A 16084-nucleotide genomic window follows, 5' to 3' on the forward strand; every position below is an offset into this window, starting at 1 on the left:
TAGATGGGAGACTTCTTTGTTTTCTGTTTTTGTGCTGTTGGGATTTTACTTTCTTAGAGAGTACATGTATTACATGATGAATGTTTCTAAACTTAAAAAAAAAATGTAAACAACTCACAAAGGGCCAAGATTTCCCTGGTAACTTAGTTTGTGGAATAGGACCTACTGCCCTGGCTGAGGTGTTCCCCTTCAAGGCAGCTCATTTTGATGCAAGGTATTAGAAATTATTTTGGCATAATGTAGTCTCCAGCAGCATAGGGAAGTGTTGACTCTGGCAAAGAGAAGTGAGTGGTGAGGAAAGAAGAAAATAAATTTTTAATATAAACTTTGTACCATGTATTATCTATGCAAAAATATTTTTAATAAAAATTAAAGTGTATATCTTTTTATGTATGTGCATATTTATTTACATTTATATGTTGCATACATATGCACATATAATCATATGTACTACTGAACTGCCTAATTAAAGGTGAATAAAAACATCCCTCCAAGGCGGGGACTTTTGTACTGTTAACCTTCTGATGGGGATGGCAGCAGCCTTGCCCTACCCCCTGTGCTTTAGGGGTGCCCTCACATTATTTATCTTCATTTGACCCTCACAGCAGCTGTGTGGCTGGTTGCCCTTTCACCTGATGGGAAGGAACGGGACTGGTCAATAAATAGCGGGCCAGCGAATAGGAGAGTGAAACTGAAACCCAAGCCTTGTGCCCCCACACCCCATGGAGGGGAGAATGGGTCTCCGCCTGCCATCCCCACTGATGGAGCCAAGACTGTGGCCCGAGGCACACTTGTCAGCATTGGAAGATACAGTTACTTGCTTTGGAGACAGACAGGCACCATTCCAATATTGGCTTTGTCAAAATAACCAGAGATTTTAGTCAAGTCCCTTGAATTCTCTTTACTTCCATTTCCACACGTGTAAAATGGATATAATAGTGCCTATCTTACAGGATCACGATGAGGGGTTAAGAGTAACATACAGATGTAATAAAGTGTATTTGTATGTTCACGTACTTATATTTCTATAGATTATATTAACATGTAATCATATATAATTATATTGTGAACATACACATGTGTTTGAGTGTTCAGCATTTTGCATGGAGCTTGACACCCCCCAAAAATACTGAAATAATGTAGCTAATATTATTGTGGGTGCCAGCGGTTGCCCAGGTAAGGGCTGAGTGATGTCTGTGTCACAAAGGCCTTGCTAGACACACACAAATTGTTGCATCCACAAACCGCACGTGGGATCTTCTGGGTACAGGATAGAGATAGACCTAGGTTCCTCTCTGCCCACAGCCACATGCGGTTTGTCCTTGACTCCACAAATCTTTCATAGGCAGGCTATGCAAGTCCCTTCCAGAGCATTCCAATCTGATAGCTTTAGGTCAAGGTGGAGTGCCATGGGACCTCACCAGGGCACTTAGAAGCCTTTGCTGGGTGTCTCCACTTTGCCATCTGTCTGTCAGGCTTGCTTCCTAAGTGTAAGAGCAGCAGCTTTAGTAATGGAAATAGAGCATTAAATATGAGCCTCAGGATCTGGGTTCTAGCTCAGGCTGGAATTAAACTGCTTCGGCCTATAAAATGAGGAGCCTGAATTGTATTGGCAAGAGCTAACAGATTTAAAACATTACAGTTCCAAGCAATGAATATGATTTGGTTTAATCGCTATTTTTAAACACCATTTTCCTTTTCTGCCCATTAATTTTGAAACTTTTTTTTTCTCTGCCTGTTTTTTCCCTGGGGGGGAAAAAACCTGATTCTTTGCTTATTTGATGAGGTCTATGTGTGTGTGTATGTGTGTCTGTGTGGGTTTTTTTTTGTTTTGTTTTTTTGTTTTTGAGAGAGAGAATGGGGGAGAGAAAATAATAAGAAGGCTCCACGCCCAGCGGGGGTTGATCTCATGGCCCTGAGATCATGACCTGGCCAAAATCAAAAGTCGTACACTTAACTGACTGAGTTACCGAGGTGCCCCATCTGTGTGTGTTTTTTAACATTTGTGGTTTGGATGCTTGGAAGTTGCAGTTGTGTTTTGATGGAGATAATTCTGTGCCTTGCCTTCCCAAGATCTGGCCTTGAAAATAATAGAAAAAAAATTATATTACTAGTATTGCCAGTATAAAGTAAAGCTTGTGCGAAAACATACAGCTGTTAAAGATCACATTGGAGGGGCTCTGGGTGGCTCAGTCAGTTGAGAGTCTGACTCTTGATTTCGGCTCAGGTCATGATCCCAGGATCATGGGATTGAGCCCTGCATTGGGCTCCATGCTGAGCATGGAAACTGCTTAAGATTCTATCTCTCCCCCCCCCCCTCATGTGTTCTCCCTCTCTCTCTAAAATAAAAAGAATTTTTAAAAACGACGACAGTGGATAACATCTGCATGGAACGGATGGCCAGTTTTATCAAAGGTTGAGGACAGGGATTTAAGCTGGTGAGAATTCTTACTCCTCGTTAATAGTATTTCAAGTGTAACCTTGTGTAGAAACCAAATTCCTTTTGTCTCAGGAGAAAGGCTGGGTAATGCGCATGTTGGCACATACTTAGCAGAAAACACACTTTGTTCACCAGAGGCAGTGAATTGTGAGCTATTTTAAAATTGAAGGCTTTCCTTGAGACTTTGTGAATTAGATGCCCAAAAATGTTCTGTTTTGCTACGTATATATTTACTGCACAAGAGTTGTGTGCTTTTAACAAGTGAATATTACTACATTTTTCTTTTACGTGAAACTGTATTACACATGATGGCTTTATTTGCAGAAACCAATTCCTTTCATTGAAGTTTCTGTCATCTTAAAACTTATTTTAGGTTTCTTTTTATGTTTTTTTTTTCTTTTTTCTTCAAGTAATCTCTGTACCCAATGTGGGGCTGAGAGAAAGGGAGACCCAGAATCTGAAGCAGGCTCCAGGCTCTGAACTGTCAGCACAGAGCCCAACACAGGGCTGGAACTCCTGGACCGTGAGGTCATTACCTGAGCCAAAGTCTGCTTAACCGACTAAGACCCCCAGACACCCCACCCTTTTTTTTTTAATTTTTTAATGTTTTGTTATTTTGAACTTTTAAATGATTTTATGAGTATGTTCTAACTTACCTTTTTTTTTTTTACATGCCCAACCAAAAAAATAATGTCCCTTGTCATACAAGGTAACTTGCCTTCTCAGTAACAATTGAATAGGCTTTCATACTGTTTTGCTGCTTTGAGATTTTATTCATTCACTCAGCAACATGTTATACAGAGCATGGATCTGGGCCCCACAAACCCTGAGAAGGCTTGGGTCTACAGGAAACTAAAGAAGGGAGAGGAGTAGCCCCTTCTTTACTATACAGGGTGTTTAATAAGTATTTATGAAATTAATATTTGTATATAAATGTCAAAAATACAAGAAAGGGAGATGAGAAAAATGAACTTCTAGCTTGAGAATCAGAAGAATGGTCCATTGAAGACTTTAAGAGATGGAAAGAATTAAGGCAAACATGTTAAAAACAGCTTTACAGTTAGAGAAGCAAGAGCAAAAAGGAGAAGTCAAGATTGTAGCAAATCAAGAAGCTTGGCTGGTGCCTACTTTGCAGGCAAGGTATATTGGGAAGTAAAATTGGAAAATTATCTCTGAATGTCAGGCTAAAGATTTATAGCTTATTCCAAAACAGTGAACAATCATTGGCAGTGTGTGAGCTGGGATTTTTGAGTGATGTGTTCAATATGATCTCAAGAAGATTAATCTGGCAATGGCCAGTGAAATAGAATAGGCTGGCAGTGAAAAGAATGGTTAGAAGGCAAATGTGGGATTAAGGTAATGGCCCCTAGTGATAAAAATCACTTCGAGTGAGCTGATGAGGCACCACCTGTGTGGGAGTTGGAGAAGGAAGACGAATCAAAAATGACGCCAAACACTGAAAACTGAGATCTTAGCTTCTCCCTGTGCTTCGCCCTTGTCCCACCTCCTCCTCCAGGACCTGTAGGGTTGAAACCTACTGGAAGTAGGGAAGATGGAGAATTAAAGGTCTTGAAGTACCATCAGGCAAGTGTGTCAGTTGCCCTAAAGATGATGATATCTTTTCTTCTGCTCTGACACTCTTAAAATCCTGAAAAAGTATTAAAATAAAAAAGTGCTTTTGTAGTGTTTTATTTTGAGGCAGTATTTCTTAGGAGCTCAAGAATGGAGTTAGAGGGTAGAACCCTTTGCACTCGGCATATATCGTCCCAAGAAGGTGTGTTTTCACAGATGGCATTCCTTGTTCTCTAAGGTGATTTCACCATTGTAAGGTAAACAGTGGAGTGATCTCTGATTTTTGACATAAGAAAATAAAGGAGTGGATCTAGGCAACTATTCAGGCTCCCAAGGCACAAAGCTATGAGATAGACAAAATATAAGCCATCAGTATTGTTGTAGTAGTAGTTAGCGTGGTGAATAATGAGTATAATATTGCTTGGAGCAAAGCAAATGGTGAAAATCAAAAGAATGAGGAGACTCGCTTTAACATACCACAACCATCTGTGATCATATGCATTAAGCGTCCGAATGATGGCTGTGTAGCAGTAGATAATGACCACAAAGGGAATTAAGAATCCAAAGAATGCCAAGGATATGAAGTAGTAGAGTTGGAAGGGTGATGAGGACTCGCATGTGTTGTGGACATCATGGCAAGTGGTGATGTCCTGCTGGACAAGGTAATATTCCTGCTTCAGGATGAAGAATGGCAGCATGTATAAGAAAACCGTTGCCCACACCAGTCCACATGTCAGCAAGGTGTAGGTACGCTTGGGCAGACCTCGGTATGTGAAAGGATGGACAATGGCTAGGTAGCGGCTGATACTAATGCAGGCGAGGAGCAGAATGGAGCAGTACATGTTGCCATAGAAGATGACTGTGGTGGCCCGGCACATCACCTCTCCAAATACCCAGTTGTTCCCATTGAGGTGGTAAGCTATCTTAAAGGGCAGTGTGATGCAAAAAAGAAAGTCTGCCGTGGCCAGGTTGGTGTAGAAGATGTTCATACAGATGGATCTGGTCCTGAAGAGGAGCATCCACAGGGTCACTGCATTGGCTGGCACACCTACTACAAACACCAGGATGTAGATGGCTGGTATCAGTTTGGTACTTAAGGAGCTGCTCAGGTACCCCATGGTAGCATTATTCACGTGGAGATTTGAAACCCTTTCTTCTGGGCAGTTAATTTTTACAGTTGTGGTAGTTCCTGTCCAGCCTTCTATGGCAGAAAGGGGGAATTCTTCAAAAGAATTTGGGGGAACCCCACGGAAGGTCTTAATAGGTAAGGTTGGTTTTGCCAAGTTGTGGAAGTCATTTGCCATGCCTGCAACTGAGAAGAAGTATTAATATGAATTATTGCTGAGCCCATGCCTGGGATTCAGGACACAATGAAACTAAAAGTTTTATCTACATAGTTTCTGTAGTTGTAGAATTTAGAATCATTTTTATTTTTACAAATCCCTATAAATCTGGTAATTAGCAGGAATGCATTTAGTATATATTGTATGCCCCAGCACTGTGCTAGCCCATGCAGGAGCAAAAGCTAGATGGCAACTCCTTGCAGGCAGGAAGTTTATAATACCGTTGGAGAAAGCAATAATAGCACATCAAACCATTATAGACCAATATCATATTGGCTGTAAATTGTATAGACATTCAGACAGTGGTTAACAGATTTAAATGTTTGAGCAGAATGTCAAGGAAGAGGTAAAGATGAGCAAGGTTCATAGATGAAATTTAATAGATGAATAAGATATATGGGCTGGCATGGGATCTGGCAATGTCAGATAAGTTAATTCAACAAATGTTTATTGCATGCTTATATGCCAGTGGTACAGTGTTACACTCTGTCCCTGTCTTCAAACTGTCAGACCAGTGGAAAAGGTGCACAAAAACTCATTGTCTTACGCTAATAAGGTGTGTGAAAGAGGATGACAGGGTAGGTTACAGATGAAAGGGTAGGATACAGCCAAATCTCTGAAGGACCTTTAACTAGAAGAAAACTCGAAAGAAATCATGTTTCTGTTCTCAGATGCTGGGCTTAGGCACATACAAAATTGTGAACAGAGGCATGGCCATTATAGTAGACAGCATGATGGCCCCACAAGATTCCACCTGCTAATGCCTGGACCCTTTGAATATGTTATTTTATGTGCAAAAGGGACTTTGCAGATGTGATTCAGGATCTTCAGATGGCATGAGTATCCTGGATTGGCTGGGTGCGTCAGATGTAATCATAAGACTCCTTATAAGAGGGAGGCAAGGGAGTCAATATCAGATATTTTAAAATGCTGGGCTGTGCTGGCATTGAGGATGAAAAGAGGAGCCATAAACCAAGGAATGCAAGCAGCTTCTAGAAGCTAAAAAAAAAAAAAAAAAAGACAAGAAAATAACTTATGCCTCAGAGCCTCCAGAATGAACACAGCCCTGCTGACATCTTGACTTCAGGACTTGTGACCTCCCGAAGTATCATTTGTATTGTTTTAAGCCACTACAATTGTGGTAATTTGTTGCAGCACCAATAGCATACTAATATAACTGTGATCTGGTTTATATTTAAGATGACTTGGGTGACAGTGTAGAGACTGAAAAGGGAAGAAATTAGGGGCAAGGGGGACTGATCTGGAGCCTGCTGTAGTCATTGAAACTCAAGATGGAAAGTAACGAGCTAGAGCAATGGCAGCAGAAAGGCGAAGTGAACCATGGGAACTGATGGCAGCTTAGAGGGACTTGGCATCCAGTTGGCTTTGGTGGCAATGAGGGAGAGGCAGGAGGCAAAAATGACTAGGAGGCGTCTACTGTAGATGATTTTGGGGAAGAAGATGGGACAAATGACAAGCATAGAGGAGACAAAGGAAGAAAAATGAAAAGAGGGGAATAGAGAATATAGTCCATAATGTAATAACATTGTTTGGTAACAAGTGGTAATTACACTTACGAGATAATGTATAGAATTGTCCAATCGCTATGTTGTGCACTTGAAGCCAATGTAACATTGTATGGCAACTCTATTTCCGTTTAAAAAACTAAGGAAAAATTCAGAAATGGAACAAAAAGGAATAGAGATGCAACAACTACATACTATAAATTATACTATATGTTGGGCATTCATTGGCGTGCTAATTTTAATCCTCCAAATTCATGCAAGAGCAATTTCAAAAACACAGTAGACCTTACTACTCAAACCTGTTTCTCATTATATAATTTTTCCGTACATCTTTGACACGTACATAAAGTGGATTCTCTCACATTTCGAAGATGGACTTTAATGCCTAATATAAACCTCATACTTACCAATTTAAAATGCCATTGTTCTGCCAGTTACGTCTTTTCACATGACTTCTGAATTCCTACGTGTTGAGCACTTGAGGTTAGTGTTTAGTAACCTGGTTCTCATTCAAAGCCAGTTTCTCTTCCTGCTTTAATCTCTAGCAGTTCGCCCCCAGGTGAAATTGAAGCCTTCCTCATAACCTTGAGATTGCACAAACTGAATTCAGTGTATAAAACAGAGTATTGCCTGAACAAGTAGGGACAGGGAGGTGGTGTTAAGGTGTCGTTTAAAGGAAGATAGATTAACGAAAAGGAAAGAAATATCTGGGAAGTGTTCTTCTCTGCCTGTGTTTAGATGTGAACTTTGAGGATCGGTTGGGTGACCCTTGGATTCAGCCACACAAATCCTTCTCTACATTCTTGCATTTTGAAAAATGCTTAAATTTGATGTCACCCAAAGAGAAACGCCTTGAGAATTAGGCCCAAAGCTGGAAAATGGTGGCTGAAGAACATGCTGTGCAAGTTATTTCCTTTCAAGATCTGATAAGAGAGTTGTTGAAATGAAGTGTTTGTCACTTTTCAGAAAATTCCTGTGATTGAGCAAGACGTGGTGCCTAAAATCATGGTAAACAGTGGCTGTGAAAAAGCCTCGATTCCTTTTTCCATGAGAATTCCAGATCTGGCTTGACTTGAGTAAGTCTTTTAGTGCCTAGAGTCTGGTGTGCTTTCAAATAGTACTCAATGTCAAATTTTTCAATTTGTTTGGATTCTTAATACAGGCTTCCGTTTGGCATAATGTTTCTAAAATGTTTTTACTCTGGGCAAAGGCCTTGGAAAGGGACTGGTCCAAGGGGACCAGACTTCAGCCTCTAGACGATAGGGTTTTTTTACTCATTTCTCCCCCACCCCATGGAAGAAAGCAAATGCCTTGCTTCTTACTTTGTCGCCTTTAAATGCCCCCTGTTCACTTGCACCAAACTCCACCAGCATCTTGAAGGAGCCCCCTTCTGCTGCATTTGGGTTCACCCCTACCCAGAACGCTCACTCCTCGTGAATCCCACACCCGCTGCTGCTCGGAATGCTTAGCACTCTCCCACAACCACCTTGGCGATTTCAACTGCCTGTTGAAGCAACATTCCTCTATAGAGGTTTAGTTTTGTTAAATTTTTATTTTTTCTGCCTCATCGTTGTCCCTCACCCCAGCTTTCCTGCTCCAAACAATGTTGGCTAGAGAGAGACCTAACAGCAGAAGAGTTGTGGATACAGATAGCGCAAATTGGTTTATTTTGGAGTAAGCAGGAGGTGACAGGCTAACATTGGGTTGAGTGAAATAAACACATTAAGAGTTGAATAATAGTATTTGGGAGATCTCATTTCTAAAAACTAAAAAATCATGTGAATGTAAGGAGAACTCCATGGTAAAGTCATTAAGAAACAGTAACCTGTTAGCGTTACTTACTGGAGGACCACTCATTCTTTCTGGTACTGTTCTTGTTTTTCCTACTTGTGGCCCAAGACAAGGTATAAACATAGGAATTTTGAAAATCTCTTGAAAAAGTGTTGTCTTGCTGAATCAGAGGAAATTCTTAGAAGATCAGAATCTTGTCACAATGAAGTTTGATCCGTGACTTCATTGTAGGAGTTAAAATCTTGACTATGCCACAGGTTTTTAAATCTAAGCAAAGAACACTGGTCTTCGACAAGGTCTGAACAGAGCAAACAAACGATAGCTATTCCCTTCCAAGATGCTGCCTTTTCATAACAAACCTCAAACTCTGCCTTTCAGGTTGCAGATTGTGTAAAGTGCGAAGAAAATAAGATTCCGTTTGCCCTTGTAACACAAACCACCACCCCCCGACCTACCCCCGTATGAAAAGAGCTTACCGCTTTGACAAAAAGTGGGCGACAGAAGCATGACTCCAGCAGCTACAAAGATGAGGGCTTTCATCTTGGTGACCTGAGTCCCGTTTCTCAAATGTTATTAAACGTGTAAAATTAGGGAGTACAGCTTCCCCTCGGTTTCATGTGTGAACAGCAAATGGAATCCTTGTTCTCGCCGTAGAGCGTGCTGTCTGTCGCATGCTCCGCAGACTGGGAAGCTTGCCCAGGTCCTCTGGAGGGGAAGGGTGTGACAGCGCTCATGTTGCAGGCTGCGTGACTCAGGCTGAGTCTCTGAACACATTACTTTATTCCTGGAGCAAATCATTTAACTCTTACCCACCCCTAACAGTTCCTTCTGCGTAGATGCTCTAATTCCCACCCCGTATACTTTGATATGTTGAAAAAATGCAGGTAGTATACAGTGAGTGCTTATAGAAGTAAGCTGAACATAGAGGCCAAGCAGCAGTTAGTTTTGACTGTCCTATATCTCGTTTTTATCCATTTAAAAAACACAGTGCCAGAGTGTGATGTCTACTGAATAACTGAGCTGTCAGAAATTAGCCTTAATCCTCTCTGTTATTCAAACCTTAATTCTTAAACCCATTACATAATTATAAATGAAATGAGTCACAGAAAACAAACTTTTTTTAGGAAGCTAAATTAAGACCTTGGTTACTTTGAAAATTCTCCATCAGTGTCACATTGTTCTGAATTTGCCATCACTGTTTGGCCATACTTGGTTTTAGGGTGTTTTTTTTGTTTTGCCATAACTCAATTCTGAGCTGTTCGTTAACTACAGAGTCAGGTAACAGTGGGGTGTGGAAGGGTGTTAAATAATAAACTAAAATCGTGATACAACATTAAAATGCAGAGGACTCTGTTTATTCCATGGTTATTGGTGAGCAGGTCTACAATAAACATTTTTTTAAAAATGTGAAATGTCCATAACATAAAATTTACCATCTTAATCATTAAGTAGTGTCCATCTCAGTAGTGTTTAGGACAGCCACACCGTTGTGCAACGTATAAGCTTTTATGGATAATTATATCCCGGAGGATATGGTTTAATATGTAGTATAAATGAAACTGCATTGTGACAGATTTTTCTGTACTTAACACAACTTAAGGTTAAAACCTAAGCCAAACAGTCCCAACAGCATGTTGCATATAAAATGCACCAAGAATCAGAAAATGCAGATTTGGTGTGAGACTTACAGGCTGAGGGCTAAGCCAGGAAGGAATTGATCTGTGTAAACTTTTCACATCATGATTAAATTTCATCACACCAAGAGTTTTACAATCAAAAATTAATAGTACTTCAGCTACATAATATATGTTAACAGAAGCTGAAATTGAAAGCTGTTTTATTGCAGAAATAGCTAAAATGCCATAAAATATTGAAAAGGGTACTTTTTGTTGAATTGAAATATTCTAGGACTCATCTGAATTCAGGAACTTATCACTTGATTTGCAGATGGCCTGCTTTCTCTTTACTTGATCCATTTGTCGCTCAGATGTTGAACCTGGCTATGTAGCTTGAGGTAGAGCCCTGACCATCCTATAAATAAATTTCCAGTCTTGTAGCAAGCAATTTAAAAGGAGATCTTAAACCGCTAGGGCTTGGTTTTTACTCTTGGTTTTACATTTAACTCTAGCATCCTTCGGTGTAATGAGTCATGATTTAAACTGTTGACTTAAATCCATTTGGTTTGTAAACTTTTTCTTTGCCTTATGAAACAAATACTTTAAGCTTTTAAGTGGGATTTAACTTCCTTTTCATCTGGGTCAAAGTTTGTATGGTGCATCTTCTACAATGATAAGTTATGAAAGAATTTGGTAAATACTCTTCAAAAAAACTGAAAGAGACATAAATGAACTTGTATGGAACTTAGTCTTTAGGCTAGTCCTGGGAGGAGTGTTTGGGTTCTCTTTGGCCTTGGGAACAAATAGTTCCTACTCCCCTGTCTCTTCATTCTTCCTGTAGTCTTTAACTTCCTATGATGCTTTTTGTTTGATTCCTTCACATCCATTCTTTCAAGAAATGGAGATCTTGCTACAAGTAACCATACCCATGTGGCAGATCTGCCTAGAGATGATTGTGGAAGCAGGAGCCAATCCTTCCATGATGGTCTCCATTAGCCCAGATATTACAGGATGAAGTGATAGATTCTTTGTCTTACTTTCAGAGTGCTTTCGCATACATTATCTCAAGTTAGTCTAAGAGGGAAATAGCTCTGAAGCCTTGCAGAGGAGCAGGTGGATGTCATTTCTCCTTCCTGCAAACTATCCATCCATCATGAGTCCTGAATGATGGAGCAAGTTCTCCATGGTTCTGATGAGCTACTTGCTGTTCATCACAGGCTTGCCTTAGGATTTAGTACGTGACACTTATTACTACACATGGGCAAGTGTCCCCATTGTTGAAAATTGAATGCCTCAGGGTGCCTGGGCTCAGGTCATGATCTCAAGATTTGTGGGATTGAGCCCTGCGTCAGGCTCTGTGCTGACAGTGCGGAACCTGCTTGGGATCACCCCTCTCCCTCCGTCTCTCTGCCTCTGTTCATGTCCCTGCATGTGCTTTCTCTCTCTCAAAATAAATAAACTTAAAAAAAATAAATTGAATGCCTCATCTTCCCTGAAAAATATTTAATTTCTCCTGATAACACTTACTTGTAATCTTTGGCAAGTTTATGTTATCTTGGGCAGTTGGTTTGTGGAAGTCCCATTTAATTACTATATAGTAGCACCATATTTGTAATATGGTAGTCAGAATCAACCCAGAAGTAAAAAAAAAAAAATGGGGTCACCTGGGTGGCTCAGTGGGTGGAGCATCCAACTTTTAATTTCAATTCAGGTCATGATCCCGAGGACATGGAATCTAGCCCCATGTCACTCTCCATACTGAGTGTGGAGTCTGCTTAAGATTCTCTCTCCTGCTCTGCCCCTCTCCCTCACTCATGTGCATGCTCGTCTCTCTTTAAAATACAACCCAAAATAAAATAAAATCACTTTAAAAGTAAAAAAAAAAAAAATGGTAGATAATTTAGTGCCTTTTTATTGCTGTTATCACTTCCATTCTGAAGCTTTCCTTAGCTCCAAGTATTTCTTCCCCCTGTAATTAACCCCTACTATAATCATTTCTTGACTATTTCTAGATCACGTGTCTACAGCCATTATCGCTCTGATCACATTGTATTATAATTATTTTTTATGTAAGTCTATCTTTTCTACTAAGTTGTTAGCTCCTTGAGGGCAGCCACCATGTTTTTGTATGGGTCTTTTGTTTTTGTCTCTGTGTCTGATAAATGCCAACTATCATTGTCTTTCCTTCAAATTTAAAGTTTCCTGTGAGGGGCGCCTGGGTGGCGCAGTCGGTTGAGCGTCCGACTTCAGCCAGGTCACGATCTCGCGGTCCGTGAGTTCGAGCCCCGCGTCGGGCTCTGGGCTGATGGCTCAGAGCCTGGAGCCTGTTTCCGATTCTGTGTCTCCCTCTCTCTCTGCTCCTCCCCCGTTCATGCTCTGTCTCTCTCTGTCCCAAAAATAAATAAACATTGAAAAAATAAATAAATAAAGTTTCCTGTGGTACTCTGGGCCACCTTGGGAACACAGTGATTAAGGGAGAGCGTATTCAGAGGCAGCTTTTCTGGAGGAGGTGACATTTGAATTAAGCCCTGAATGGTAAGAAAGAATCCACAGCCACACAGCTGGAGGAGAACATTAGGGTCTGAAGGAGGCTGGTGTGCAGGTCTGAGACAGGGAGTAGAGGAGTGTAAAGGGCAGCCAGAGGAGTCAGCATGCCTGCATCATTAGATCCCCACGGTCCCTGGGAAGGGGAGTTACATTTTCCCCTAACTGCAGAGGAAATCTGTGGAGGAGTTCCAGCACAGGGATCATCCGGTTCTTTATAAAGGACCACCGTGGGAGAGGGCAGTCTTGGAAGCAACACAAACCAATAGACGAATGCACCTAAGTGGGAGATGGGGGTTGGAATTGGGCGTTATTTCATTAATAGTCTATACAGTGTATGACAGTGCTTGGTAGTTGGTAAGAGTCTGTGGGAACTGTAATAAATGGGCTCCTGAAAAGCAGTTATAAATTCTGTTTCATCATCATTCCCTGTTCTTTCTTTTATTCTATGACCCTATTCCCAGGACTCTGAGATTGTTTCCAAAGTCCTTTGGCTGGATGAGATACAGCATGCGGTCGATGAGGCCAACATGGACAAGGACAAAGCAAAACAATGTAAGTCCTCACCTCCTTTTGCTGGCTCAATGAACCTTGCTGGTTATGCCACTGATTTTTTATTTTTATAACTATATAGCTTTAGTTTCTGAAAAGATTTGGACTCTTAGCAATTTTAGTTGTTGAGTATATATACAAAAAGATCTATTGGTGGTGGCACTATTTTCAGTGATTAGGTGCCATCTCTAGCAAAATCTAAGGATTCTGGTACAAAATCCAGAAAGCAAAAAAATGGTTATTGAACTCTCAAATTTCTAGTTTAATCAAGCCCTGTTTTACCTTTTTAAAAAATGTTTATTTTTTTAATTTACATCCAAGTCAGCATATAGTGCAACAATGATTTCAGGAGTAGATTCCTTAATGCCCCTAACCCATTTAGCCCATCCCCCCTCCCACAACCTCTCCAGTAACCCTCAGTTTGTTCTCCATATTTATGAGTCTCTTCTGTTTTGTCCCCCTCCCTGTTTTTGTATTATTTTTGTTTCCCTTCCCTTATGTTCATCTGTTTTGTCTCTTGAAGTCCTCCTATGAGTGAAGTCATATGATATTTGTCTTTCTGTGACTAATTTTGCTTAGCACAATACCCTCCAGTTCCATCCACGTAGTTGCAAATGGCAAGATTTCATTCTTTTTGAATGCCGAGTAATACCCTATTGTGTATATACACCACATCTTTATCCATTCATCTATCGATGGGTATTTGAAGCCCTTTTTTTATCTTGACCCTTAAGAAACTTGCCCAATCTGCTTAATAAATACCTGTGCTCCCTTCTATGCCTTCCATTGTATTAGTCCAGATTTGCCAGAGAAACAGAACCAAATATATACTTTTCTCCGGAGAACTAAATATGTAGTCATATATCTGTGTGTGTGCGTGCATGTGTACAAGTGCATGTGCATGCAGATAAATAGTTGTTTCTCTGGAAAGTATGTAGTATCTGTATACACACACATACATAGAGAAAGAGACGGGGAGATTTACTCTAAGGAACTGGCTCATGTACTTGCAAAAAGGCTGGCAGTCCAAAATCTGTGGGCAGGCCACAGAGGCCAGGTGGCAGCACTTAACCACCAAAGGTGAGTGGGTGTGGTTACTGTCATGGAGAGCAGAGTCAAAGCAGTAATCAGAATGATCTGACAGACCTGTGGGATTGGCTAATTGACTGTGGTGTCCCTAAATATGATTTAAACAGTTTACTAAATTCATTCTTGATTTGTACAAGTGGAAGAAGAATTCTAGGTCAAATGCAGAAGTATAATTTGAGTAATGAGAGCAAAAATCATGGCCCCTAAGTCAATTCCCATACTTAAGCCATTTACAAACCAAGAACCCCTTAAGTGAAGAGGAGACCGGGTCCACTTGAGAACAGAGTGCCACAGTCAAAAGTTTATACTGTTCATCTTTATTCCAGGCTTCCCCTAAAGAGAGCTGCAATTTTTTACCATGGTGGCTGTGCTGAGGGGAAAGGATGCAATCAGACGTTCCAGGGGTTACAGCACACTGGCTCTGAAACTGACACTAATTGCAGGAAACCCCAAATGTCACTGTGGTCCACCAACCAGAGTAAGGGCTCATGGAACTCAGGTGATCAGTGGAGTCTTAGGTCAGGTCTTTCTCCCAGCGAGTCCTCAAACCGACGTGCAATTATTCCCCCAGGTCTAGGGTGCATAATTGAGATAGACGTACTCAGCAACTAGCAGAATCGCCTCATTGGCTCAAACGATTTAATTTTAGTTTTATTCTAAGACTCATAGACGAATAGTAGGAAAATTCACATGGAAATCTAAAGTAGCTTCAAGATTGATATACTAACACTCTACATGGACAAATAATCTACCGAAAGTAAGACTTCTGAAAGTGCTGTTCCTTAACCTGTCTATTTGCGGCATAACTAGGACGTATCCTATTGTATCAGGTTATAGAATGCTGTCGAGACACCTTAGTCTTCTTGCCCCCAAAGATTGGCTTTTCAACTTTGGAAGCATCTGTGGGGAACATCTGGTTTTTATTTCCTTAGCCCGGAAAATTCTGTGCATTTCTCCAACCTGAACTTATACCCTCAGGATCTTTGAAGTCTTTCCATTCTAGCACTCTAATCCTTAAGAAAAAATAAAATAAATTTGAGACGGGTTCGTAAGAGATTTAGATTTAAATGTAAAACTGAAGGAAGCCGTAGTTTGAAGAAACACTTTTAAAGAAATTAGATTGTAACATTGACCCTCAGCCTGAAAGGGTTACAGTTTTGCTCTTAGAAGTCAAACCAATTTAGAAATCATTTTATTCATGTTCTTCCTACATTTGGCCTGCAGATGAGAAGCTGTTCCTTGTTTTACATTGAGATTCATTGTTGTGTTGACTGTGTGAGAGGCTTATTCAAATATGTGACTGTGTACTCCAGATGTACACATTTAAAATCCTGTCTTCTGCCTCTGTCTTGTGTCTCAGAAGAGTTGATATAGTTTCTTCTATGATACATAACACCAAAAAGATGTTCTGAAGTAAAACCATCCATATTCTAACAATGAGATGAGAATTTTCCAGTTTTTCAAAAAAAGAGTTTAATCTTCCCTTTAAAAGCATCCATCCTTTGTATGATAAGACTTGAAACAGATTCTGGTTTCATGTTGTAAGCATCTAACCCACTCCCAGATAATTTGGTACAAGAAAGTGCTGCCCTATAGGTTTTACCACAGGCA

The 16084-nt window shown here is 40.5% G+C and overlaps 2 protein-coding genes across 5 annotated transcripts in view; one reads left to right on the forward strand and one right to left on the reverse strand.

Annotated features, from left to right (window-relative positions):
• IQGAP2 (IQ motif containing GTPase activating protein 2) overlaps positions 1-16084 on the forward strand; it is a 292655-nt gene that overhangs the window by 205527 nt on the left and 71044 nt on the right. For all 3 annotated transcript variants that reach the window (XM_027039688.2, XM_027039709.2, XM_015072106.3), the window contains one exon: positions 13297-13387. In XM_027039688.2, the coding sequence (XP_026895489.2) occupies positions 13297-13387 (91 nt within the window). The remainder of the gene's footprint in view (positions 1-13296; positions 13388-16084) is intronic.
• Positions 4114-9420, reverse strand: F2RL2 (coagulation factor II thrombin receptor like 2). 2 transcript variants are annotated; one of them, XM_015072108.3, is made up of 2 exons: positions 9149-9420; positions 4114-5318 (listed from the first exon to the last, which is right to left on the reverse strand). In XM_015072108.3, exons 1-2 carry the CDS (start codon positions 9210-9212, stop codon positions 4246-4248), a joined length of 1137 nt encoding a protein of 378 aa, XP_014927594.1. In that variant the 5' UTR covers positions 9213-9420; the 3' UTR covers positions 4114-4245. The 2 variants fall into 2 exon arrangements, with proteins under 2 accessions (XP_014927594.1, XP_014927593.1); XM_015072107.3 differs by having other exon boundaries at positions 4114-5324; positions 9149-9274.

The sequence above is a fragment of the Acinonyx jubatus genome, chromosome A1 (assembly GCF_027475565.1).
Source record: "Acinonyx jubatus isolate Ajub_Pintada_27869175 chromosome A1, VMU_Ajub_asm_v1.0, whole genome shotgun sequence".
Classification (NCBI taxonomy): domain Eukaryota; kingdom Metazoa; phylum Chordata; class Mammalia; order Carnivora; family Felidae; genus Acinonyx; species Acinonyx jubatus.

Bases quoted from the DNA above. Each gene is read 5' to 3' on its own strand.
- F2RL2 (XM_015072107.3), bottom strand. From the start codon at position 9,212: ATGAAAGCCCTCATCTTTGTAGCTGCTGGAGTCATGCTTCTGTCGCCC. The intron at 5,325-9,148 runs GTAAGCTCTTTT...ACTTCTTCTCAG, and splicing joins GCCCACTTTTTGTCAAAGCG to TTGCAGGCATGGCAAATGAC.